Source organism: Gobius niger, assembly GCF_951799975.1.
Source record: "Gobius niger genome assembly, chromosome: 21".
In the NCBI taxonomy this organism is placed as follows: Eukaryota; Metazoa; Chordata; class Actinopteri; order Gobiiformes; family Gobiidae; genus Gobius; species Gobius niger.
Window position 1 is genome coordinate 10,445,890 of NC_136872.1, and position 26,895 is coordinate 10,472,784.

At 43.5% G+C, this 26,895-nt stretch overlaps 1 protein-coding gene across 1 annotated transcript in view; it reads left to right on the forward strand.

Moving 5' to 3' along the window:
* The window catches only part of pcdh7b (protocadherin 7b), a 181,135-nt gene extending 155,635 nt beyond the window's left edge, over positions 1-25,500 (forward strand). The window contains 2 exon segments of the mRNA XM_079579828.1: positions 23,564-23,582; positions 24,585-25,500. Coding sequence (XP_079435954.1) covers positions 23,564-23,582; positions 24,585-25,051 — 486 coding nt within the window. The 3' untranslated portion in view covers positions 25,052-25,500.
* Positions 25,501-26,895: the final 1,395 nt, after the last annotated feature.

The following is a 26,895-nucleotide window of genomic DNA, read 5'->3' on the forward strand; positions in this document are numbered from 1 at the left end:
GATCGTGGCCGGGTATTAGCACACCGGGGCCTCTCTCCGACAGCGGCAGACCTCCATACGTGCCGGGTTTACTGCTGTACTGTATGCTTCCATAGGGTTCTCCAGGAAGACAGCGGCCATCAAAGCGATGAGACAATGCCACTGTATAGAGCCCGACTGAATGGATATAAAAGCAGAAATTCTCCGTCAGCTTTGCCAGGCTTAAGTTGAGCATCATCAAAAGAATTTCCAGCCGTTATTTATTTATTTGTCCTCGTAGAATTCTGAGAAAAAAGAAAAAAAAAGGGAATGATAAAGGCGCAGCTGTTAGCTTAATATACTTTTTTTTCTCTCTCTCCAAAGATTACAACTACCGCGTCATTCTTCAAACATCCCTTTGTGAGGAGAATTTTTTTTTTTTTCAGCCGGGCCGTAGTGAGATAAAAGTCTTTCATTCATTTCTCCGCAACATTCCCAATGCAGTCATTGCAAATAATGGACCCCATCTACTGGAGCTGACCAATAAGGGAACTGTGTATAGTATGAACATATACTCATACTGCTACCTGCACTACTTATACACTTACATTCAATAGTTCTTTTTGGGTTTATATGTGTGAAGCTGCAACTCCAAATATTGCAATGGGAACATTTTGATGATTTTTTTTAACCTTTTAATCCCGAGCACCTTTTCTCTTTGGCTTTTCCAAAATCAAAAAGCTTGGTGTCAAAATAGCGACAAAAATGAGACGAAAGAGTCTGAAAATGCAACCAAAGAACAACAAGAACGTGCCAAAAAGGTGATGAAAAAGTGGCAAACGTGAGATGAAAACGCAGAACAGAAAAGTGATGAAAAAACATCAAAAGTGTCAACAAAGCAGCAGAAAAGCCACAGTAGAGCAACAAAAAGCAACAACGTGATGAAGATGTGGCAAAAACGTGATGAAAACGCAATGAAAGAGCAATTTGTTTATTTCTTAGCTTTCAAATGAGGCGTTATACAGGGATATTGGCTGTGACCTTTCAGATTTGGGTAAGGCTGAACTGTTAAGTTAAGTTATACTAGGGCTGCTCGATTATTGAAAAAATAATAATCATGATTATTTTTGTCATAATTGAAATCACGATTATTCAAACAATTATTTGTTCCCTATGAAAAAAGGCCATTATTTTATTTATATATTTATTCATAAAAAAACTATGCTTAATATTTTCTGTTTGAAGTTTGCCTCGATTAAGGAGGTCTCTGTTTCACACCTGCCCCCTGCTGGCCAGCCCTCACACCTGCGCAAGCAAACCGAGCAGCACTGTTTGTTTTTAAGTCAGGCAAAAACATGAGCCATGACACGTGAAATGCGAAGGGGAAATAATCCCAGCGCCATGAAATAATGCAAGTCTGCTTTGCAAAAATAATAATAATGATTTTTTATTTTTTTTTAAATAAGTGGAAAAAAATAAAATAAATCGATTATGCTAATTTTGTAATCGTTTAGTGGAATAATCGAAATTGTAATCGAATTTCGATTAATTGCACAGCCCTAAGTTATACTTCATATCTCCATAGAGAAATTCGTTCTCTGCATTTGACCCACCCTCAATGCCGCTGGGGCGCCAGGCTAATGGTCAGAAACAACTGGCCGGAGGATTCACCCATTGTACATGTTTTTAGTGGTAGGGGAAAGCGGAGTACCCATCGAACGAATTAGCGCTTGTACGCACTTCATTGTCAAAACAAGCCAAGTCTGGTCGAGTTATTTAGTTTTGTTGTTTCAGCATTATTTGACTTAAATAACTTCATAATTATATGTTAAAGGTAAAAAAGTTGCGTATTCCACACTGTATGATCCTTTACACTCACTTCTGCACCAGGCATCAAGCGCACCTATTTACTGTATTTTTTCTCGGCTGCATTTCTGCGAGGCAAACCATATTTCCATATGACCTTGCGTGCGTCAGTTGGCGGAACGGGGATTGGTTAGACTTTTATTTATTTCGCGGGAATGATATGCTTTTAGCTCGGACGTGGCAGCGAAATATGAATATGGAAATAAGCAAAGAGCAGTGGAGTCAGCGTGGGTCGGGGGAATTCATGAGGATTAGCACATAATGTAGTTAGCTCTGATTGTTTATTATGTCACTGGACTGAAGGCGTGTGGGCTGTGTGTGCACGGACAGAGCATGTGTCACTCGTTTTACATTATAGAGCATATGCGGCATGGATTTACAGCTGCGGATGACAGCTATGTATTCAATTGCACCGGGGTACATCTCTTTATGTGCAGTGAGAAGGAGAATTGATATATACAACATGGGCTCTGGGGGTATTCATGCATGTGGCGGAGCTCAAGGTGTGCGCCGGGGGAATAGAGGCCCAGAGGAATGCTGTACTGTCAATAACACAATGGCCCTCATGTGGCCTCTGCACACAGGGAAACACAGAATGCAATGCAAGCTTGCTTAGAGTGTCGACCAGCAATTATTTTGTAATACAACTCTGCTGGAGGGTTTGAAAAAAACGCAAGTACTGAAATGATATGACTTTTGGGATGGCATTAAGTTACAATCTGCAGATCCATTCTGCTGGGCGACCGTGGCACAGATAGTGGATCAAAACAATGTCACAATAATCTCTTAGAACTGCAAAGGCCTTAATGGGCTTCTGAAATGAGGCAATATTCTCTGTCACTTAGAGAAACTGGGTACAGATAGTGTTCTTGGGCAAGACACTTCATCTTCCTTGCCTCGAGTTTCTGTGGACACTGGTGTGTGAATGGGTGAGTGGTTCCTTGATGTAAAGCGCTTTGAGTGCCTAAAGCAGGTAGAAAGGTGCCACATAAATGTGACCATTGTATTTATTTACAACAAACACACACAAGAAAAAACACCTAAGGGACTTACCTACCAACAATAAACCACCACAAAATGCCAAGAACTTAACTTTCCGGGCCACCATTCTTTTGTATTACTTTGGAATATTAGGGCTAAGATCCAGATGTATTGCTGATGGGAGAGTGTGACCATCACATCCCCAAGAATCTTGATGAGGTTAAGATCTGGACTCTGTGGTAGCCAAGCCATGTTTGACAAGGAAGTCCCATGCTCCATAAAACCACTCTTTCACAATGTGAGCCCCATAAACCCTGGCATCATCTTGGAATATGCCCGTGCCATTAGGAAAGAATAAATATTCACCATTGATTGTCATGCAAACGGTCCATACTACTTTTATGTTAATATTTTCAACTTCCTCCAATTAATCTGAAATGTTGCATCCGTCTCCAGAGCATGCCTCATAACTAACAGCGCATAAAGTGCCCTATTTGAATTCACAAACACCGTCAGGGGTCAGACTGTATACATATATTTTTTGGTCCAGTGTCTACTCTCTCTCGCACACGCCTTGGAAAATGAGTCTGGCCTTTCGGGGCTTTATTACCCTAATCTGCAGTCCGGTGCGCACTTTTCTCCCCAGCGGTGATTGATATTTGGAGACATCGGTGGGACAAAAAACAGTTTGAGTTCTGACGCTCATGAAAGACCCATCAGCCCCCTCGTCGATCAATGTGAATAAATATTTCCCACAACCCAGAAGCATTAGAATCAAGGACGGGAAAATAGGCAGACAGAGGGAAGAGGAAAAATCAATTGGTCCACGAGCTTTACTAAAAAAGGCGGGGGTTGAGGGGGGTAGACGGGTTGAACGTACGGAGAAGGGGGGGGGAGGGGGGGGAATAGGCCTGTCAAAGATGGTTGAATAATGAAGCATGTTTTCCCTGCTTCAAAGGGAATGCAGGCAAGGCATGGTGAAGATCCGTAACGTGGGGTGTCATCCACTGTCAAGTTAATTTGAGTTTCATATAGGAGGAAGCAAGGTACAGAACGAAAGGGGCTTTTGAATCCCCAAGTGTTCATTTACCGTCTTCAAAGACTGCCTTTAACGCGCAATCAGTATTTGCACAAAGTATTCAGCCGAGCTTTCAACGTATCGGTGATCAATGTAATCCCGTTGGCTCCTTTGACTGCTCCGAGAGGACTCTTTGAAAAACGCTGGCTAAGCTGCACGGTGATCCCTATACGTTTAGTGCATGAATCAAAGCTGAGATAATAGTTTACCTAGGTTCCAGTTTACCCAGTTTCCAAGGCGTTTCCTTCATGTGTATGTCGTGTGAATGAAGAAGCATGTTCAGAAGGTCTGCGAAAGTCACAAACCACGGAATGTCTTCGTCAATGGCCTCACCGTGTATGATCGCGGATAATGGATCGAGCTTCGTCGTTGGAGAAGCTCTTCCGTACAACTTTGGGCTTAGGCAAGGCAACTTTCAAGTATCTCAGGTCTACAACTTTTACAAAATTCTGCAGCTCGTGTCCTGACGAAGCCCAGGAGGCGGGACCACATCACACCGGTTTTAGAATCGCTGCATTGGCTCCCTGTGTGTTCCAGGATCGATTTTGAAGTTCTTTTAATGGTTTTTAAATGTCTTAATGGTCTTGGTCCTTCTTATCTTTCAGAACTGCTTTTACCTTACGAACCTTCACGGCCCCTTCGCTTCGTTATTCCTAAAGTCAACAAAAAGACTCATGGTGAGGTGGCTTTCCAATATTACGGCCCTCGCCTCTGGAACGACCTGCCGGAGGAGCTCAGGGCTGCAGAGAATGTTCATGTTTTTAAGAGCAGGCTCAAGACCCACCTTTTTAGCTTAGCTGTTAACTGACTAATCTATTTATTTAATCCTAATATATGAAATATACATATGGAAGGTTGTGCCAGGCGTATTGTTTTAAATGTTGTAAAGTTTGATTGATTGATTGATTGATTGAACTTTATTTATACCACGCATTTCGTACACAAGGCAACTCAATGCGCCTTAGTTGGTCATGGTTTCCCAAGAAAACCATGCACTGGTCAACATGGTGAGCAAACTCTCTATCTCGTAGTTTCATAAATATATGCAGCATGCCTATCTCCCCATTTTAGATCCAAAACCCCTTAATAGGAAAAAGAAAAAAATAGGAAAAACGCTGCCCGTCCCACTTCGTCAGCACCTTTTCCCTTGTCAAGTGCACTGTTGCAATAAATATTCTCGACTTTCCAAAACAAAACGCGGCTCACCACGTTGTGCAAGCCCTCTTAAATGTTTCAACAGTGGCACGCTCGATCGCAATTCCCGGCATTTTCCTCCTAAAAGTGACCACAACCCGACTCCCATCACGTCCATTTGCGCCCAACCTCTCTCCAATTTGCAGTCGACACTAGACAGGCTTGAGTGTCCATATTGCGCAGCGACTGACCACCTGTCGGAAAAAAACAAAACCCCAAAAAAAAACGCCCACCATAAGAGTCGCCGTCTCCGTCTCCCGCTCTCATTATTTTCATAGGGGAGATCCATTTGCTTTAAATTGACTCATTTTTGTCTGTGGGATTTGGAACAAGGGGTAAGAAAAAAATAAAAAAAAGCGAAAAAATCAGGCAAAAGCTGCTGCTACTGCCGCTCCTTTGATCCGTCTGACAGGCGGCGTGAAGAGTGCATTGCATAAAGGATGTTCGTCTGTGATGAGACCGCCCGAGTGACAAATTGGGCCCCTGGTGCTTTAAATAATAAACTGTGTATGTCGGGGAGCATACTGTGGTGGTTCGATATTGCTAAACTGGCCTGTTCAAACAGAAATGAATTGCGGGCATGAGGGAAAAAAAAAAGAAAAAAAACGTCTGGCGGAGAGAGTTTGAGCCTCAATTTGTCATGCCATCTGCTTGATACATGCAAAGATTAGAAGAAGGTTTGCAGTAAAATGTCCACTACCATAAAAAAAAAAGAAGAGGAAGAATCAAGAGTGAAATTGGAGGAGGCAACGTCTGAGTGATGACTGAACAGTCGTGTTGTTTTTCTTCTCGTGGTGGTGTTGTTGTTAGGAACAGGATTCCGTGCCTATAAATCTTTCAAAATGCTGTGTCTTGGTTTCAGAGAGAGTTTCGGCTGTTGACTTGGAATGATTTGAGTTTAAGTTTAATCCTCCCTGATTCTGTGCTGGAGGGCCGGATTTGGCCCCTGGGCCTGACGTTGCATACCCCTGGTTTAGGGTTAGGCGTTATGATTAGGGTTAGGAATGGCAAATGTCATGTAAGATGTTTCACACATATCTTACACATACTAGAAACTAGAAGGTCTTGGCTTTCAAATGTGGTATCACACATATCCAAATCCCAGTCTGCTTTGGGATTTGGATATGTGTAATTGCTAACCCTAACCCCAAACCTAACCCTAACCCTACTCCTAACCATAACCCTAACCGTGACCCCAAACCTAACCCTAATTATAACCATAACCCTAATTATAACCATAACCCTGACTATAACCATAACCCTGACCCTAACCATAACCCCAAACCTAACCATAACCCTAATTATAACCATAACCCCAACCATAAGTCCAAACCTAACCATAACCCTAATTATAACCATAACCCTGACCCTAACCCCAAACCTAATTATAACCATAACCCTGACCCCAAACCTAACCATAACCATAACCCTAAACCTAACCATAACCCCAAACCAAACCCTAGCCATAACCCTACCCCTAACCATAACCTAACCCTAATTATAACCATAACCCTAACCCCAAACCTAACTCTAACTCTAACCCCAACCCCAACCCTAACCGTAAACCTAACCATAACCCCAAACCTAACCCTAGCCATAACCCTACCCCTAACCATAACCTAACCCTAATTATAACCATAACCCTAACCCCAAACCTAACTCTAACTCTAACCCCAACCCCAACCCTAACCGTAAACCTAACCATAACCCCAAACCTAACCCTAGCCATAACCCTACCCCTAACCATAACCTAACCCTAATTATAACCATAACCCTAACCCCAAACCTAACTCTAACCCCAACCCTAACCATAACCCTCACAGGCTAAGTGTATCTATCGTTCCACTATAAGGATTGTTTTTGGCACTTCTTTGTCATTGGAAGAAACGTGTAGGTCTGAGCTCGGCATTAAAACTCCACAAAGAAGAGAAAATGACATGCAAAGCCTTGCATCTGCCTGTAATTTACCCAGACATCTTTGCGCGGGTAGAAAAACAATAGACATTTACAATACGGATGAGAGAAAGCTCGAGCATGACAGGTGTCGCGGGGGTCTCGTTCATCAACAGTCCTTCTCGTAAGCCTCTCCATCTTCCAAATGATTAGCCGCAGATGGCTCCGCGTCGCGCCGCATGACAACCATCCCACCGCCATACGCACACACACGCCGCCCTTTCTCTCTCCCACTCGCTTGTGCACTCTCGCTAATGCATCTGAGAAAATCCGGAGGTGGCGCGACCCACTGTTGAGTTCCCATTCAAAAAGATACAGTCGGCGAAAGGCGAAGGTGGTACTTCTGCGGCGAATCCAATATACGCCGCCGCCGAAGGGAACAAACCGTTGCCCTGTGAGCGAGATAATATATCTATAATCCGTTACAGTGCGGGCCTTATCGGGCTGAATCTCTGCTCATGTGCTTCAGCCAGAGCAAGACGGGCCTGTAGTATCCTCGTTCGAAGCAATCCAGGAATCAAAGATGGGGAATTTGTTTTTTTCTTTGAGGGGGGTGTTGGAAAAGTCGTTGTGCGTGGTGGTAACATATGTGGGTACATTCGCTGGCCACTTGATCATGGGCGTGCGATGCAACTTTGGGAATTAAATGTAAATGCTACCAGCTGTCTCATAGTGCGCAACCTGGTGCATCCATATGTAGCCAGACAGACGCGTACCCAATGAAGACACGCCGCTAACTGGCTCATCCGTCGGAATGAGTAGTCAAGGCTACGCTCAGTCGTTACTGCTGGCTGTGACGGAGGTCTGTTAGTGAGGGAATACGTCGACAAGTCTTGCTTTGGCCATAGAGTTGTGGGATTTGGGATGAAATTCATAAATTCATGGCACACCAAGGGAAATACGCATTTGAGAGAGGTTAAATATCACGTCAAGAAAAGGGAACGTCAATAGAGAGTTGTGATGCTGGAAATACCGCATTGAAAGGTACACTGCGTAACATTTTGGACTGTACTGTTGCGGCAAAACCAAACATGTTCCTAGTGACACAGAAAATGCTATTACTGCAGTGTGTAATAAAAGAATGGACTTGGATGAGAAACTAACCTGCTCATATCTCAAATTCTACTGCCTTTTGTCACATCTCCATGGAAACGAGCTGGAGACGTACCCACTCCCAGTAAAGTTTACAGTCATCCCTTAGGAGGGGTGAGCCTCATAAATGTTTGCGGTAACACTTTACATTACGGGCCGGTAGGTCCGTGGTTCTTATAGTGGTAATTACTAGTAATGACAGAGGTACTTATAGTGGTTATTACAGGATAGTTACTAGGTTATTATTGTGGTACTAAAAGTCATAATTACTAGTCATTAGGGTTAGGGGTTAGGGAGACACAGAGTTACCACTGTATCTCTCATTACTAAGAGATACAGTGGTAACTCAGTGGTAACTTAGTAATGAAGGTCATACTTCTATGTACTTTGGTACTTTAAATGATAGTTTCTAGTAGTTTCAGTGACACATCTATGGTACTTATTGGTCATTCAAGAATACTACAGCAGCAATTCATAAGTAGTAAATGTGGGACTACATACAGACGTAATTTCTAGGATTGTGTGACTATAAAACAATATAAAACAGCAATAGGGAAAACAAGAAGTACAACTTTCATTATTAAGAGTTACCACTGTATCTCCAAGTACATAACTTGTAATTCTCACTATAGTATCCCTTAAGTACCACAATAAGTACCTATAATTACAACTGTAATTACCACCATAAGTACCATTGTAAGTACCACTGTAAGTAACACCGTAAGCACCACTGTAAGAACCACAATAAGTACCTACAATTACCAGTGTAAATGCCACCATAAGTACCACTGTAATTACCACTGTAATTACCAAGGACTTACCAGCCCGTAATGTAGAGTGTTACCATGGTGGGTACATTTATGGGGTATTTTTCAATGATGAAAATATCTGTCATAAAATAAATACTTATATTTCAATTTTATTTATAGGGTAAAATTCTACGCGGTGTGGCTTTAAAAACTTCACAAGCACTTTGAAATGTGACTTTTTGGACATGCTAGAAGACGTTTTAGAGATAATAAGGCCCCATGAAGACAGACATTCAGTAAAAGATCATGTTTATTCTGTAAATCCTTCCCATTTTTGAGAGCTTGACCACTTTCGACAGGGTCTGTGTTACGCCTTTAGTTTAAAACCCAAAACATGCCAGATTTACATTAGCCACCAAAAATACACACGGGATAATCTCCAAACGCAATCATCTATAAGTAATCACGCTTTGAGACTTCATTCCATACGCAGAAGCTATAATTTGTCTCTCAGCTTAGCATTAAGGCTCGGCGTGTGCCTATTTATGAGCCGACACAGTGAAAAACTGAGAGGCTGTCCCTGGAGGTCAACATAATTACCCCCGCGCATTTCCACCACTAGCTTTCCATTAAGGTCGTGACTCACAGGGGCCAGCGCGCTCCGGACCGAGCGTGCTATCAGCTCGCGGCTAATTGCTACAGTGGATAGTTGCACACACGATCTGCATGGTCGCATGGTCGGGAGATGGTGGGTGTTATTTGGCCGACGTGGACTGAAACTAGCCAGGCTCCCACTTCAAACACATGACAAAATCACGAGTGGGCCCTTTGTTTTTGCAGAAGCGCAAAGGGAACCGTTTTTTTTTTTTTTCCGGGGACTGTGTCAGATGTGTCAGAAAAACACAATGTTTTCCACGATCCAACAAGCTAAGTCGACCAAACAAAAGATAACACTGCCTGACCAGAAAAAAAGAGAGTCGCCGCCTGGATTTACCTAACTGTTATGAACTGGGGGTTGCTTCAGTTGGTCAGGTCAAGGTTCGGCTGACGGCCTGACCATCCCGAACGACAAGGTTGTTCCATCAATGGATTTCTTCTTCCCTGATGGCACAGGCATATTCCAAGATGATTTGTCAGGCTCACATTGTAAAAGAGTGGTTCAAGGGAGCATACGACAGTCCAGATCTTAAAGGGATATTTCAGGATTTTTTTTTGACATAGGGCCTCATTTCCTAGTTATCCAGAGTGTTGCTGATACCTGGAGATATTTTTTTGTAATTCATGCAGTTCTTTAGTTTGAAGAGTTTCGTGGCGCTAGGCTAATGCAAGGCTAGCGCATTTCTACGATATCAGCTAGCGTGCTTTAAAAACAGTCTGACCCGCCCCACAGTGCACTTGAGGCAAATCACTTATAACGCCAGACTAACCATATAAATGTCTGTGTCGATAGAGTAATTTTAAGCATTTTGCATTTAAAATACCTTATATTTGAGCAGCATCTTCAAAATGCGATCATTCATGTGGGCCATTCATTCAAGGTCAGTTATATTCCAAAAATTACTCTATCAACACAGACATTTATATGGTTAGTCTGGCGTTGTAAGTGATTTGCCTCAGGTGCACTGTGGAGTGTGTAAGACTGCTTTTAATCCAGGCTAGCTGACATCGTAGAAATGCGCTAGCCTTGCATTAGCTTAGCGCCACGAAACTCTTCAAACATGCATGAATGAATGCATGAATTACCAAAAAAATATCTCCAGGTATCAGCAACACTCTGGATAACTAGGAAATGAGGCCCTATGTCAAAAATCCTGAAATATCCCTTTAACCCCATTGAGAATCTTTGGGGATGTGCTGGAGAAGGCTTTGCACAGTGGTCACACTCTGCCATCATCAATACAAGACCTTAGTGAGAAATTAATGCAACGCTGGATCTTTTGACTCTGCAGACACTTATTAAAACAATGCTAAAGGCGGTCCAACCAGCCTCTGAGTTAACCCTGTCTGCTCTGGAGAGACCCCGTCCCGATCATTGTTGTCGAGCGGAAACAAAGCAGCCCTTCATAGTCCGCTAACTTGAGCCTCATCTCACAATGATACGGAACATCTGACTCAAAAGTGTATCTGTAGATTTTTCTCTCCCTCCACTTTGCTCGCCGTACGTCTCAATTTGAATATATTCTCGGTTTAACTCTGATGGCTGAAAAGCATATTTTTTATTTTAGGTTTGATGTAATTGAAATTGTATTTTTGACAAATAACTGTTTAATGGTGTAAAACCTGCTATTGTGTGGGTGCGCCTGCTACTGTGCGATAAGCTCTTAACAGTGGAGGAGAGGCAGTGACACTTCTTTTTTTTTTTTTTTTTCCTTTCGACTGGAGAACTAGAGAGAGGGATGGTGTATGCATTTAGAGAAGTCACAAACAATGGAGAAAAAAAACAAACAAAACAAACTGATTTAACCCTTCCAATCTCACAGTAGCTCAGTAAGCCCTACCATTTTCTTCGCACATGTCTGTCTTATCAAATAATTCAAGTGATTTTTCTTTCTCTCTGTCTTCCTGGGAAATGCTATTCGCACACACAAACACGGCATGGTAAATGTAGGCCTGGCGCGGCCCCTCTGAGACTGCCATATTGTTTTATCGGTCGCGAGCAGCATTGCATGTGCGCACCGTAGCAGAGCGGCTAATGCTAATCCGTGCAGGGCTTTTGGGGTTGTTCTGTAGAAACGGGCAGGAACTGGAGTGTCAGGGAAAACAGCGCACAAACAGTAGGCTTTAATGACACAGTGCACCCCCTCTGACTGTAATTGGGCGTGCGTCTTCAGGCATAAGAGAATTAGCCTTACAAACATGGGCGCCGCGGCTCAGAAGTGATTATAGTTTGTGTGCATTAAGGCTAATAATGCCGACATGACTGGAATGCTGTGGAGTGTGACTCAAGGATATGGCTGAGTGGTAAGTCAAAAAGCAGTCTGTTGGTTAATAATGACTAGTCAGATTTTTTTTTTTTCAGCCAACCATGTGATAGATTGAACTTTTGAGAAGATTTTTTTTTTTTTGATTGTTTAATATATTTTCATATGACTAACACAAAGGAAGTAAACAGCAATAGTGCAGTATGTACTTAGGTAACATGCTCAATGGAAGGAAATATGACTCTGAAGCTTTCATGTTTTTCTAATGGTTAGCTTAGCTTCCTCATGAAGACTGTTCCAGATTTCAGCTGCATGAAACAGCCTCACTGTGTTTAGTCCTGACTCTGGGTACCATCAGGAGACCCCTCAGTGAAGTTCTCAGAGCCCGCGATGGTTTCATTTGGCTCTAGCATGTCAGATATGCACTTTGGTGCTAAAACCACGAAAAGCCTTGTACACAAGCGCAGCCGTTTTGTAGATGAGAATGAGCCAGTGGATGACACGACGAGACTCCTGAGAGATTTTACTCAACTACCTCCAGTTTTACCACCAGTGAAGTGGTATTTTATGAAGAAAAGTTGAAAAAATTTTCACACCAAGTTCCATCTCGTAAAATAACCTCCCAAAGTACCAGGACTAGGTGAACATTAAATTCAAACTGAAAAAGAAAAAAAAAGAAGCAACTTTTTAAATTCACACAGTATTTCAACCTGACAAGACTCACAGAGACAGAATGGCGGTATGAGTGTTATATTAACGAACATGAATCATTATTGGGGCTCAGACCCCGGCGGAAGATTGAACGAACGATATAAAACGCACGGCATTGATGAATGATGGCCAGAATCTTCCCCTGACCCTTGACCGTGGTGGTGGTGGTGGTGGTAGAAGAGGAGACCTGGGTTGGTCTGTAGATGACGAGCAGAGCCGAAGAGAGGCCAGGCGGAGAAAGGGGTGGAGGTGGATCATAGCACGGCTGGCAAACGGCTGAGTGATTGACCAGGGAGCTTAAAAAGTGGATCCTGAGTGATGAGCGGCTGGGGCAGGGCTGACACTGACTTATATCTGGTCTAAATCATGCTTAAACTGAGTAAAAACCAGAAATCCAACTTATCTTATCTAGCTAAAATGGTTGATCAAACATTAAAACCTACCTGTCATATGCACTTCAAGCTTATGAGTTCTTGTAGTATTACTGCATCTGCAACATAAACAGATTACAGTGGAAACAGAGCTCTTTCCAGAGACTCTTAATGCACCAAGTCTATTTTTCGACATAATCTCTATTTAAAAAACATGAATGAAGAATATATATATATAGTTGATCGATTGCCCAGTCTTTCTTGCCTGCGATAAGCCTTGTGAAGATGCGTAATTACGGCCTTATAGTGGCAGGAATCCAGTGCCATTATTCTTATTAGCCGGGGCGGATGACTCACGCCACTTTCTCTCTCCCATCCTGTTCTCCTCCTCACCGCTCATAGCTGAGGTCACAGGTCAGGAGTGCCTTAAGGACGCCAAGTGCAGTATTTCGATATATAGACACAATATGCTTCCAGTAAACATGCAGCGGCAACCACCTGCTGCAAAGGAGGAGTCTGGCGATGTTCCGCGCTAGAGCGATAGCGCGCAAGATGAATGAGCCCGCGCGACATACAGGGAAGGGTTGCTTTATTTATGGGGTCTTGAGTGCTGCTGACTGCTCAAATAGGCCAGAGCGATGGAGGGCACGGGGGCGAGGGGAGGAGGCAAGAGTGCGGCGCATTTGATAATTGGCTGAGAGATGGCCACCGGAATGAAATTATGCTAGTTAATCTGTCCGCAATTAATTAGCTCAGGAGTCAGTCCGCAGTACATTTATTATTCCAGGAAGGGAATGGAGCGAGCAGGACGAACTCGGCGGCCATATCATGAAGTGGAGTGCCCACACCTGCGATGTTGATATGATGCGGCGGAGAGAAACGGAGGTGGGGAATGTTACGTAGCGAGTTATGCAATTCCACCACATGCATTTTTTTGGCTGGTCCAAAGCAGAAAGTAAACGGATGCAGTTTTCCTAGTAAGGTTAGGCAAGAGCTGCACAGTTTAACACGATTGCGATGTTTGACGAAACCATTCATAGTACACAGATCTAAACCAGAACCAAATGAAGGCTGAAATGGAACAAAGTAAGGAAAATCAATGGAAGAACTCACTAATGTTGCTATATGTCGTGGTCCATTTGAAAGTCCATACGTTCAGGAAGACCCAACCCCTCATATCGCACTCATATTGGGGACATGCAATGAAACAAAACTTGACTCCTTATGTCGAAGAGTCCTACAACTTTGTAAATGTTGTAAAAGTGCTTATTGATGATGTTCGTGAATTCCTTTTGCCAGTGAAAAAGCTCCGTTTGGATGGATTTGAACCCCTTCCCGTAAACAGACACCCCTTCGTCACCCATGAACGCACAGCTTGTGAGTTTGGAATGGAGTGTTGGGGGAGATACAGGTCACTTAAAAAAAGAGATCGGGGACAATAGCTGTAACTAACTCCGAGATACGTTTCATTAAAGGCCCATCGTTGCTTGGTGGAAGTGAACTGAGTGTTACGTAACCCTGGACCGAGCCATCCGCGCCGGTGTGTCTTTTCGCTGCATGTGCCTTTGTTCTGTACAGCGGCTGGTCATCTGGGAAAGCGAAGCCAACGCAGGTGACAGCTCATTACAAAAGTCACGGTGCTGCGCGTATTCCCTCCCCCTTCTCTCCCTCTGCTCAGTCACGCCGTCTATCCTTTTTTTTTTTTTTGCTTCGTGCTGTTTTGCTGTGGGCCCATCCCGCACCTCTCAAGGCATGGCAGGGGGTTCCAGATGATTCCCTTAGTTGCCCTTGCCAGGCAGTAAATACTTCAAGGAGCTCAGGAGTCGAAGAATAGATCACCTGCTGCCTCGCTCTCAACAGCACTCCTTCCAACTGGGTTAGGCTGCGGCAGTCGCTTCGCTCTCATGTGCTGCGGGAAAAGGCCAGTTGCCACGCATGACGCATTTTCCGTTGTGACCGCTTTTCGCCCGTAAAACAGATTAGGAATGAGACTGGGACCGCGGAGTGCGCACATGTAGATTGTCTGTTGGACTGTGCCACACTGGAGTTTGCATTGGCGTCACCTGCTGCTGGTCCACCACTCATTACCTTGAAAGTCTAGTCCAACTCCTGATTAAATTCTGGTAGCACTAAAAGCCAGATTGATTGTGGATCGGTTCGCGGAAAAAGGGTCAAAACAGCGACGGAAACGACGATGAAAAACGCACCAAAGAAGCAACAAAAGATCAACAACAATGTTCCATAAAAAAAGCAACAATAACACAAAATGTGACGAAAACATGACAAAAAAGAATCAAAAAGCAAGGAAAGAAAGCAATGGAGAAAAAATTAACATTGCTTGATTTTGATGCTCTCTTGTTCTGTTTTTCCTCCTTGTTTTTTGTCTGTATTTTGACACTTTTTTCAACAAGCTTTTAGATTTGGTTAAAACCAGACTGGGGAAAAAGTGCTCGGATCAGGTGGGGATAAGAAGTTAAAGGAACAGGCCACCATTTTTCTACACTGAGATGTGTTCTTGCCTGAGCTTAGACAAGTTGATGCGTACCTTGGTCGAGCTTGGTCACTTCTAACTTCACCCCGTTTGGAGCTATGGGACTAGGCTTGGAGAGGCCAAATGCTAACAACATCTTTGGTCTTTTTGCGTGACTGAGGGCACACAGTTCTTCCGTACAGTGATAAGTTCTTACCTGAGCTTAGATGAGTTGACGCGTACCTGTCTGGTCTTTGTGCGTGCCCGTGGAAGAGTGTGTTAGCTTCCAACTTCACCCCCGTTTGGAGCCATAGGAATACATTGGGAGAAGCCAAATGCGAACAACATTTTTGTTCTTTTTGACCAGACAGGTACGCATCAACTCGTCTAAGCTCAAGAACATATCTCAGTATGGAAAAATGGTGGCCTGTTCCTTTAAACCGCTGGCAAATCTCGATTCGTCACCTGAACTAACAATGTTTCGCGCAAACTGCCATAGAAATCGAAATTGACCCCGCTAAGGCAAACTGGTAACTCCTGCTCCTGTGGTCACTATGTAAAATCCGTCACGATGTGGTGCCATCAACTGATAGCCCTGCTAAGCCGAGCGTGCCATGATTTGCAGTTTAAAGGTCACCACTCCCCAGGACAGCTCTCCCTGTTCCTATTTTCCCCCTTACGCCACGGAGTATCTTCCCTTATCCCTCCCTGATAGTCTGGCAAACATCTCAGCAAGAGTGCGACAAATATGGCTCCTTCCTGTGGACACGATTCTGTCCGAGCCGGGGCCATCAGTGCGTTAATAATTTAGCACCCATTCTTTCTCTTCTCCTCTTTTGTCTTATTTTTGTGACTTAGCCTCCCTTCTTCTTCTTTTTTTTTGGTCCCAGAGCGCTCTTCTGTCATGTTTAATGTTGGCTTGCCAGTCTGCACTTGACGCCGCAGACCTCCTGGCTGTGTGAAGCGCTGCCATGGGGATCCCTGCAAAAGCGAGAAAGCCAAAACAGCGAGACTCTTGTATCGTAATTTGTTTCCAAGTTTTACCTAATTAAACAGGACCCCATTAGGAGTGTGGATGAGGCAGAAACTTGGAGCATTTGGGCTCGCCAAATGATTCCATATATCTGGCAAGGCAGCGCGGTTCGGTTTAAGCTACTTTATTGCAGGCTTGCATAAAAGTTACATTCTTCATTTGGCTTTTTCTTCCATGTTTTCCCTTTTTTGCTATTGAAACTTCTTAATTGAGACCATTACCAACAAGTTTCATTTGTATTCACAGTAAAGGAAGCCAGCTTTTAATTCTTATCCATGGGCTTTAGTCACAACTCTTGACGTCAACAGACTGCACATGGTTAAAATCAAGCCAACGCTAGCTTCATTTCTGGCAGGCTCTTGTTCCTTGACATTTTTACATTAGGAATATGAACAAATACGCACATTTTAAGTGTCAGTGTAATGCCAAGAAGACATGGTTTCGCTCTACCTTTCTTTGGTGACAACAATCAATTTGGAGAGGCTAACGCAGCATCAGCTTTAGCGCTAGCGCCATATCCGCTGTGCGTTTAAACACTACATACCTTAGAAAAGTGTGATCATCAATCCATGAGACTAAGGAGCAAAACTGTTCATAAACATCCCAAGACTTCACTCCAGGCTCTGCCTTTGAGACGAGGCGCTGAGAGTGGCCGAGCGAGGGAGACCGCGAGGAAGGGGGAAAGTGCAATGATGTGCCAAGTCACCCAAATAAACTTTCTTTGGCAACAGTTCAGAGATTAACCATGTCCTGCGCTAATGACTGAGACGAGTCTAAACGCTGCTTTTACTGGACCGGAATTGGAAATGACTGTGCTGGTCGTGGCATTAGCTTGAATTCGACGTTATATGCACAAATTGCATTTACCATTAAAAACATGTACAGGTGAAACTCATATAGACTCATGACATGCAAAGTGGCATATGTCATGCCACTATGTTTGTTAGTTATAATTTTGATGATTATGGCTTACAGTCCATTTTCAAAATATTATCATTTTCTGAGATGTTTTATTTGGGGTTTTTACAAGCTGCGAGCCATAATTATCAAAATTACAACAAATCAAGGCTTGGTATATCTCACTTTGCATTTTGGCTTGCAGCTTGTAAAAAACACAAATTCAAAATATTGTGAAAAGGGACTATATTGTAGCTCAAAGTGTCACCCTTTCACCAGCTAATTCATCCAAAACACCTGCAAAGGGTCCCTGCGACTTAAATGGTCTCTCAGTGGTTCAGTAGACTGCTGACCTGACAGTTGTGGATGTTCTCAAAGTGCTGTAACAAAGCAGAAAGTTAAATGGAAGGGAAAAGTGTGGAAGAAAAATGTGCTCAAGCTGCAGGGAAGACCGCAGTCTGGAGAGGATTGTCAGGAAAAGGCCATTCAAAACCAAATACCGTATTTTTCGGACTACGACATGCTAACGTAACACCTTGATGGTTAGCTACATGAAGCATAAACAAGGAACTAAATAGGTGTCTGGTATGTAAATGTCACATACACAGTTCAGATAACTATAGCATAAAGAACTTACCAAACTCTCCATCTCACTCCAAATCACTAAATCCATTGAAATCTTCGTCCTCGGTGTCACTTCTGAACAATCGCCTTGGCAACTACCTGGGAGGCGTAACTGCACCGTTGACCAGCCTCTCCCGGCAGCACGTTTTCCAAGCTCTCATTTGCGAAGTCGTTCCTCTAGCTGTGGCCTCCGAGCTTTTAGCCCGTGATTAGCTTGTTTTGTTTTCTTCTCTAAGAGTAACCTTCACTTCTCGCTCACTCCAAACTTTCTTTCTGCTTCTCGATTAGCCTGCAGTGCCCTGTAGTGGCATGTGAAATTATATATTTGAATAAAAAAGGAAAAGGAAAAGAAAATCACATATTAGTCGCTCCGGAGTGTAAGACACACCCCCAGCCAAACTATAGTCTGGACAAATACGCTACTAAGTACATATGCATGATTATAGTTTTCAGAGGGCCAACATTTCATATAATGTTCTAATCTTCTGAGATTTTGAATTTGGGGTTTTTACAAGCTGTAAGCCAAAATAATGTAAATATATGTTAGATGTTTACCAGTAGTGACCATTGCCACAACGACAAAGGACGGCATTTTCTATTCTATAACAAACATCTCCTTTACTCTCTTCAGTTACATGGAGTTAATCTCCATGACACCAGGCAGCGCACCCTGTCATCTCTGCCACTGAAAATAGACCCGTCCAAACATATCGGCCTTTTGACGACGGGCACAGGCCGATTAAAAGCCCATCTCCAAACTCTGCCTTTTCTCTCTCCTCTGCCTCCTCCTTGTAAAATGCACTGTGTTGATTAGGAAGATGATGTTCTATCTTAGCCGCAAAATTGAAAGCATGTGAACGGGTGTCAAGAGCGCCGGGGAGGTTAAAGTGTTTTCTTTAGCTGTCTTAATGTGCAAAATTAGATTAGAGTCAATTTAATGGAGAGTTGAGTGGCGCCGTGCTTCGCTGTAGACAAAAGGCTGCTTTGTGCGGGAGGTAATTCAAGTTTTAAAATGGCCCAAATCGAGGTTGATAAGTTTAAGGAGCACAGTGCTGCTTTTGCTCTCTCTTGGATCCCTGTTTGTTGCCGAAGCCTCAGTGTTTTGACAACCAAGCAGCGCATGTCATGACGACTATGTCAACTCATCTGAACTGACCTCTTCATGGAATTCACTCTTTTAATGATCGAACTTGTTTCAGTGATATAATATCGTTTGCAAAAAACACAAAATCCTGTATCTATAGACAAAGTTAAAACTGTTGCCTAGACCTTCTGCCAACATGTCCAGAAATGCAAGTGAACCCAGTGAGTAGGTAGCAGTTCAGGCTCCTCTCAAATGCCGATGCTCCTTGACATTTTGTGTAGGCTGTCAGTCGGTTTTCTCAAATATTGTAAACTTCTCCTCGGCCTACAGATTGTCCCTTGACTGGCCTGACGCTTGAGTGAGGAGAATCTTTTGAAGATAGATGTGAAACGTCCTCAACTCCTCAATCATTCCAGACATTTGGCAATCTCTAGTACGATGCTCCTTGACATAAAGACACACAGATATGTGAACTGGGGAGGATATTAAAGTGATAGTCCGTAAGATTGCACAGTTAGGAGACATTTGAAAGCAAACCATCAAGTTCCTCCCTGCGCTCCCCTCCTGATTGGACCAGACGGTTCACAGGAAAGCTCGGTTCATTGGTCAAAGCGTTGGCACCATGGTTCCGATCGAGACGCTGAAGCTTACAGACTCTCACTTCAGGACGTGAGTTGGCATCTTTCAGCATAAAGTGACCGAGCATGTTTACTGTACTTCTGTGTCCTTTCCTTCCGACTACTTTCTCCGCTCTCACTTCTGCCCCTGTCCTCCTTCGGTTCTCCTCCGCTGTTCTCTTTGGCAGTGCGCTTGGCCTGTGACGGCCCAGAGGCAGCCATGCTGTCTTCCCCGGACTCAATCTGCTCTTTCTCTCCCTCCGAGGCCCTGACCCTGCTCCACTCAGCGGCGCACACTCCCTCGCTCCCCCCCCCTCCTTCAACATCATCATCCCTGTCTTTACAGCGTCCTCGCCCTCCTCCTCCTCCCTCTCCTCCCGGTGACCCCGCTCTCTGCTGTCCGGCCAAACGCAGTGTCCGTCATAAGAAGCGAGCGTGGGCGCACAGTGATGCATTAGGGCGCACGGCTTTCGTTCTCCGCGTCCGCGTCCTCTGTCCGTCCACCGTTCCCGTTATGTTTTCTGGGTCGAATCATCTGACCGGAAAAAGGGAGGTCGAAAAGTCACGGGTTGGAGATCTATAAAACAAATTGCTCTTGGTGTAAAGGGAAGGGATGTGATGGAGGGGAAGGCAAACTTACTTCTTGTCTCGACGTAAAGGTCAAGTATGTATTATGTCCTCGAAAACTCAAAGTTGATTGCTCTCAGAAAACATGACTCATCTATGAACGCATGTACTTTGTAATTACATGTGTGCATTACTGAGAAGACAACAGGATTAAGGAGAACAGATGAACTAGTGTGTGCACTGAAAAGACGATGGGTGGATGAGTCTTAGGGAAACCCCTTGCATAGACGTCTACCACAATTCTGATATGTTTTGGCCCTACATGCGAATGGATAAAGCTTTCTGAGAACAAACCCGACGTGATCCTCACATACTCGGTGGACAGGGGCCGACCCGGCTAAAAAGAGAGTCGTCTGTGATGCAAACGCACACATGAGACTGTAACGGCCTCGAAACACCCAGGCAACGGACGACATTTCTGCTTTTATTCTGAGGCTGCAAATTCGCCACATCGAATCGCTACTGTACCAGCAGCCGAGCCTCTTTGAAATATCCCACAGAGTAAGCTAGTCAGCTGATAGTGAGTCTGACTAAAGCCAGTTAAGAGGAGCGAGAGCTTAGCCGGTGCAGCCGCTGGCCCACTTTCAGCCGCTGTTTTTTTTTTTTTTTTTTTTTGCACTGAATGTTCAAATAATGAAAGTTTTCGACTCCCTAATGCCGCTGAATTCGAGATGTACCATTTTTCACAGCGCACAGCGGTTATCCACCAGAGCCTCTCTGTCTCTGGGGTAACACAAAATCTGTAACTTTTGTCGAAAGAAAACTTTTGCTGTTTTTTTTTTTTTCCCCCGACTGATTCATGCGCCAAATGATATTGCCTCAGCTTGATTCGGCTGACAAGGCTAATAGCTTTGTCTTGGCGGTGCTTATTTACAATACCCCTTCCCATTTCCGAGATAGTACCCGCTTCTGTAGCCTAAATAACGTGGCCAGGGCCTTGGGGATGTATCCTTGGTTGGCTTTTTGTTCCGCTCACAGCGTAGCCTTTTAATGTGGCGGTGTGACCCACTTGTAGTGTGGTATTTCGTGTGGGCTTGTGAATATGTGACAAAAAGCGAGCTGCTGTGTTTCTATCACAATTCGGGTTCTTGCATTGACTAGATTATTGTTACATGCAAGTTTATATCCCCCCAAAAACCACCCAAGGGAGGGGGAAAAAAAAATACAATGTGGTCTCGCTTTGATTTGGCATCCCAGTTCATTACCCTAGTTGGAGACATCTTCATTTTGAGCCGTGAGCCTGTGAAGTCAATGGACCACGGCGAGGAAATAATCTGCCGTCCCTTTTGGTGCACACTGGAGGAAGAATGCTCGCCTGTTGTGACACAGACAGGGCAGAGGAGAAAGAGGAGACTGGAGGAACAGAGAGAGTAGTTTGAGTAGTTTCTACTTGGAGAAAAGGAGGGAGTAGAGTATTGAAGAGAGGTTTGCCCTAACCGCAGAGGGGCTTGCGGCTTGGTGGGTTGCCAACCGCTGCTGGGTGGACAGGGACAAATTCAGCACCTGTCCTGGCAATGTTTTTGGTCGGTCTGCCGCTAAATATTTTGACATTCTTTATATTATTTTTCTTTCATTTTCTGATTATAAACTAATGGAGACTTTTCAATGTAAATCACTTGGAGTTATTGTTTACATAAAGACATGATTTACTTGATTCCGAACACTATAGTTGGTTGTATCTCTTTTGTTTTTGCACGATCATCATCAAATTAGTAGGAGGTTTATTGGTACTACTAGGAGAAATAGTAATAGTAGCAGTTGCAGTAGCAGCAGGCATACTAGTAGTTGTATCTTTTTAAGTTGTGGAGTTGAGGTATAGATACAGACGGCATCTCGTCATAGAAGGGGGCGTGGCCTCGCCGAGGGGGAAAATGGAATCTTTTGGGGAAATTTTCACTCTTTTTAGCCATTTTCTGGTGGAATATGCATTTATTTTCCACACATAAATAAAGTCAAGTGTAAATCGGGCCCATATGGATATTTTCCCACAGCAGATTGTTCTGTAGAAGTGAAAAAATAGCTAGTGCTAGCTATTTTTATTATTAGTTTTATTTTATTTATTTACTTGAGCATACATTTTGCTCAAAAGAGTGGGCCGAAGCAAGAAGCTTATGGGCGCCTACCCCCAACTCAATAGCGACAGCTAGCTGTCAGCATTAACATGACGCTGACATGAAGCATCAAGGTCAAGGTCAAGATTTATTTATATAGCACATTTAAAAACAGAGTACTGCCCCAAAGTGCTTTCCATATTCAGTGCAAAAATACACTGCTAAAAATCATGCTAGCATTCTCCGTTATTTATGTAATTATGGGCTGTTGAACCACGTTGCTCCTCTCCATGTCTTTGTATCTTTAATTAGTAGAAAACTATGTTCATAATTCAGCATTTGTTAAAGCAGTTTTAGAATAATTAAAGAAAGTTTAGATTTTTCTCCAAATTCTTTTCCCCCTCAACTGTTTTCAAACATGACCATATATGGGCGATTCCAGAGATGCTGTCTGTATCTATACAGACGGCAAGAATGCAAGTGCTAGTGCTAACGCTAGCTGATGACTGCCATTTTTTCACTTCTGCTGAACAATCTGCTGTGAATAAACATCCATATGGACCTGATTTAGACTTCACTTTAATTGTATGTGATAAATAAGGGCTAAAAAAGGTGAAAAATTGTGTTTCCCAAAAGACTCTGTTTTCCCCCTCGGCGAGGCCATGCCCCCTTCTATGACGAGATGCCGTCTGTATCTATCTATTAGCTTCACCATGTGCTCAAGTGTAATGATTTCCCACGTAGTTCTTGTACCATCTTTTTTTTTTTTTTTTTAACAATTTGCATGCACAATCTTATTTCTGCTGCCATCCCATGACCATTGTGCATTTGTTAATTTATTTTTTCTGACATAACATGTGGCACTGGCTGTGAGCTTTCGACGCGCGGTATGTGAAACTCCAAATTGAAATCGGTCGAGGATCTTTACTGTACAGTCTCGCAGCAGCTGGGGAATGGCACTCTGAAAGCAGTAGGGGATGCGGCGCTCGGAGGCATTCAAAGTGCGCGCTCGCAGAAATTCAAATCTGCCGGACTACAAAGGGCCGCGCGTTCCGCACCTCTGTCTTCTCCTTTCTCTGCTGTCCTTGTCCCGCCGCACTGTGTCCTCATGTGTCCGCCTCGCCCAGTCACTCGCCGCACTCCTTTTGTCAACATGTCTTTTAGTTTAGCTTCAATGCCTTCTCAAGGACTTCTAGTACAGTGTGAATAAATATATATTTTATTTCAAGTGAAAATAAAAAAGAGACAGAAGGAGTGATATTTTCTTTTTTTTGTATCTTTTACAGGAGAAAAAGAACATTAAAAGTAAGCCATGGTCCAAAGCTGTATTTGCTTTTTTTTTTTTGTTGTTGCAGATATTGGCAAAGGCATGCTTGGCTTGGTTTGCACTCACCGTTGCTTATTTCATTTTGAGTTTGTTGCTTTTGTTTTAGTTTTGCCATTTATCAGGTCATCTACAACATAACATCGAACATAAACAGCTGTACCTATGATTTTCTTATGGGAATATTGTGAAATTGTTGTTCTGTTATGCCATTCTATGCTGCTAATTTCAGCTTTAAATATAGCACTGTAGCTAATCTACAGCCACAGCCTTGCTAGGTAATTGGTTAAAATCCCCATTAGTGGATTTAAGGGATATCAGAGCGCCTGAGCTAAGCAAAGCTATTAAGCTTCTTAGATCAGAGTGTGATTGTCGTCTGTCAATCACCAGATAAGGAAAACAGGCTTTTGTTGCTTAATGATTTTTGAGACAAAATGCCTTGTATCTGTTAAACACAGAGGAACTAATCTGATGATTCATCTGAAAATTACTTTTTGTTTGAAAGGACCCTGTGGCCTCCTCTCTGCATCATCTTTCCCTTCCCCTCACAACACACACACGTAAAGCATGACATTATTTCAACTCTGATTCACGCCACTATTTTTTAGTTTGAGGCTGTTGTTGTAGCCAGTTCAGTCAATTTAATTTTTCTTATTTTGTTACTCTTTTTGTCTTGTGGTCTGGGTTTTGCATGAATCAAATGCAATTTTATCTAAGAATCTGTGATAAACATCACAGACAAAATTAACAGCTTTATGAATGGAGCTTGGTAACAGCTAAAGCCTTTAAGTTTTCATTGACATTTAGATGCGCTGAAACCTCATTGGAAAGAAAAATACAGATTCACGCATCTAATACAGCAATCTTTATTATGTGCTGCCATGTTACACGCTTCACTTAGTGCAGTTTTTGTCCAAAGCAAATATTCTGCTTGTGGTAAAAATCCAATGTTCTAATGTGATTCTCTCCCTGTGCTCTTGCAGACTCCCGGCCCTTGCCTGACGTAGCCATGACCGGCAAGTGCACCCGCGAATGTGATGAGTATGGCCACTCGGACTCCTGCTGGATGCCTGTTCACACTTCGCCCGAGCGCCGGCCATCCAAGTCCTCCAACAACCCCCAACAACCAAAGCTTTCCACATTCATGAGCGGTGCCGGCAGCAGCAGCAGTGCTGACCCGCCCGGCAGCCAAGAGACCATGGCTATGGCTGCCATGGCCAACGGAGACCCCACCGCCACACACATGATGGGTGACCGCAACCGCAACCTGCTCAACAAGAAGATGGCCTCCTCTACATCCTACGAAGCCTTTGGCTCTCCGTCCTATGGCTCACCAGGGGCTGGGGAGGAAGTGCTGGGCCACCCCACTGAAGAGATCCCTTTGGCCCCCACAGGGGAGTACAAGCCCACCACATGTGGTACTCTCACACGACGGGAGGTGTACCTGTGAGCGCTCCTGTTGGACACACCTACTGTGCCACTCAGTTATCACATACCTTAACGCATTGCTGCCAATCCTCCACAATAACAGCTCTAAAAGGCCCTGTTTAGAGAAGTAGGACTATAGCGTAGGACTATAGCGCGCCCAAGGACCTTTGCCGTAAGGACACTATTAGTGGATGTTCACTTGATTTCTAAGTGCTCATTTTGGCCATAAACTTGTTGGAATGAGGAGGAACACAAAAGGGTTATGGATGGAACTTGCAACATGGCGTGTCGGGCTCTTTTGACTTATCTGCAACAGTCAATGTGTACAGAAATCATTTTACATATACCGTACATGCATGCATTGCCCACTGCTCACTGCAACCCCACTCCAAACGAGGACACTGTACAGGAGATACTCTTTCTGTTTGCCTTTTCTACGCTACCTTCTGGGCTAAGACTCTGAACCAAAACTTGAACCTGTTCAAATTTTTGTTTGGATCTCACAGACTAAGCTTTAATTAATTTGCCCAGAGTGAGACCCATGTTTCTTTTGGGGGGGGTGGGGATGCTTGGACTGACACGGGACCCAATGGAACGTTCCAACTACACTACGGAGATAACGATTTCTGCATTGCCAGTGTGGATGGTGACTTACTGTACATACAAATTGGACCTCAAAACCAATACTGCTACCATTCCCTTTTGTCTTGCTACTTTCTGCGGTCTCTCATTCACTGTCTGTTATAATCCAAACCCTACAAAATGCAAGATCTTAAAGAGTCCTGACTTTTATAAGACGATGGCCGGAATAGCGTGTCGTCGCCTCGATGGGAAATTACTAGCACAAGTCGTGATAGTAGTTACCTTGTCCTTTCTCAGTGCACGCCACGCAGGGTTAGAAAGCACATAGGGTGGCATGAAACTATTGGCCAGGTTGTATAGCGCCATTAGCTAAAGAGACATAGAAGAAAGGCCCTAGTGTTAGCTCCAAGGAACATTTGTTTACGACATTTTCTTGTAATAGAATGAGCAATAATTACCATAATCATACATAAGACCAGTAACATTAACTCAATTTATTTGCCTTTGAGAATCGGAATTACTTTTAGTACTAGTGTGCTGCGTTCTACGGAAGCGGCATGTCTATAGTATGAATGTACAAATCTACACAATGGGGAACAATCAGAGTAGGTGTATATCGATGGATGTTTCTGCATGGTAGGCTCAAGCGAGTGGTAAACCAAAGCTTCGGAAAACACAATGAAGCATCCCCTCACATTACATAGCGTTAGCATCACTTTAATGATTGTTTCCACATTTCATTTTCTAAACGTGAAGACCGTCTCTGAACAGTGTTGGAGATACCGTGCCTCTCCCGGTCAACTACCTTTTTTTGTTTTGTTTTCTTGTCGCATATCGAGAGGCGCAGAAATCCACGACTGTAAAACAAGCAAAAGAATAATCGATGCAATGGAACTCTTTTTGTACGTTAGCAAAAAACCCCTTTGGTTTGGAAACCGGACTTGCAACTGTCTTTTTTTTTTCCTTTTTTTCTTTTTTACTCCTGCATTTCCGGCAAGTCTATACTAGTCTGTAAGTACTACTCGTCGTTTGGAAGAAAAAGTGCTCCTATACTTATCAACTGTATACATGAATATTTACTTTTTACTGCACGTTTAAATGGGAACCTACTTCACTTACTGAGAAGGAAAGAGAAAAAAAAAAAACTGTAAAAGAAAATGTACAAAAAAAATAATCTTGTGAACATGGAAATCACCTTGTTGCTTGCTTTTGTTAAACCTGAGAGACATTAGCCAAATAGTACGACCTGGTACGTTGGTTAAGACAAGTACTACTTCTTTTATT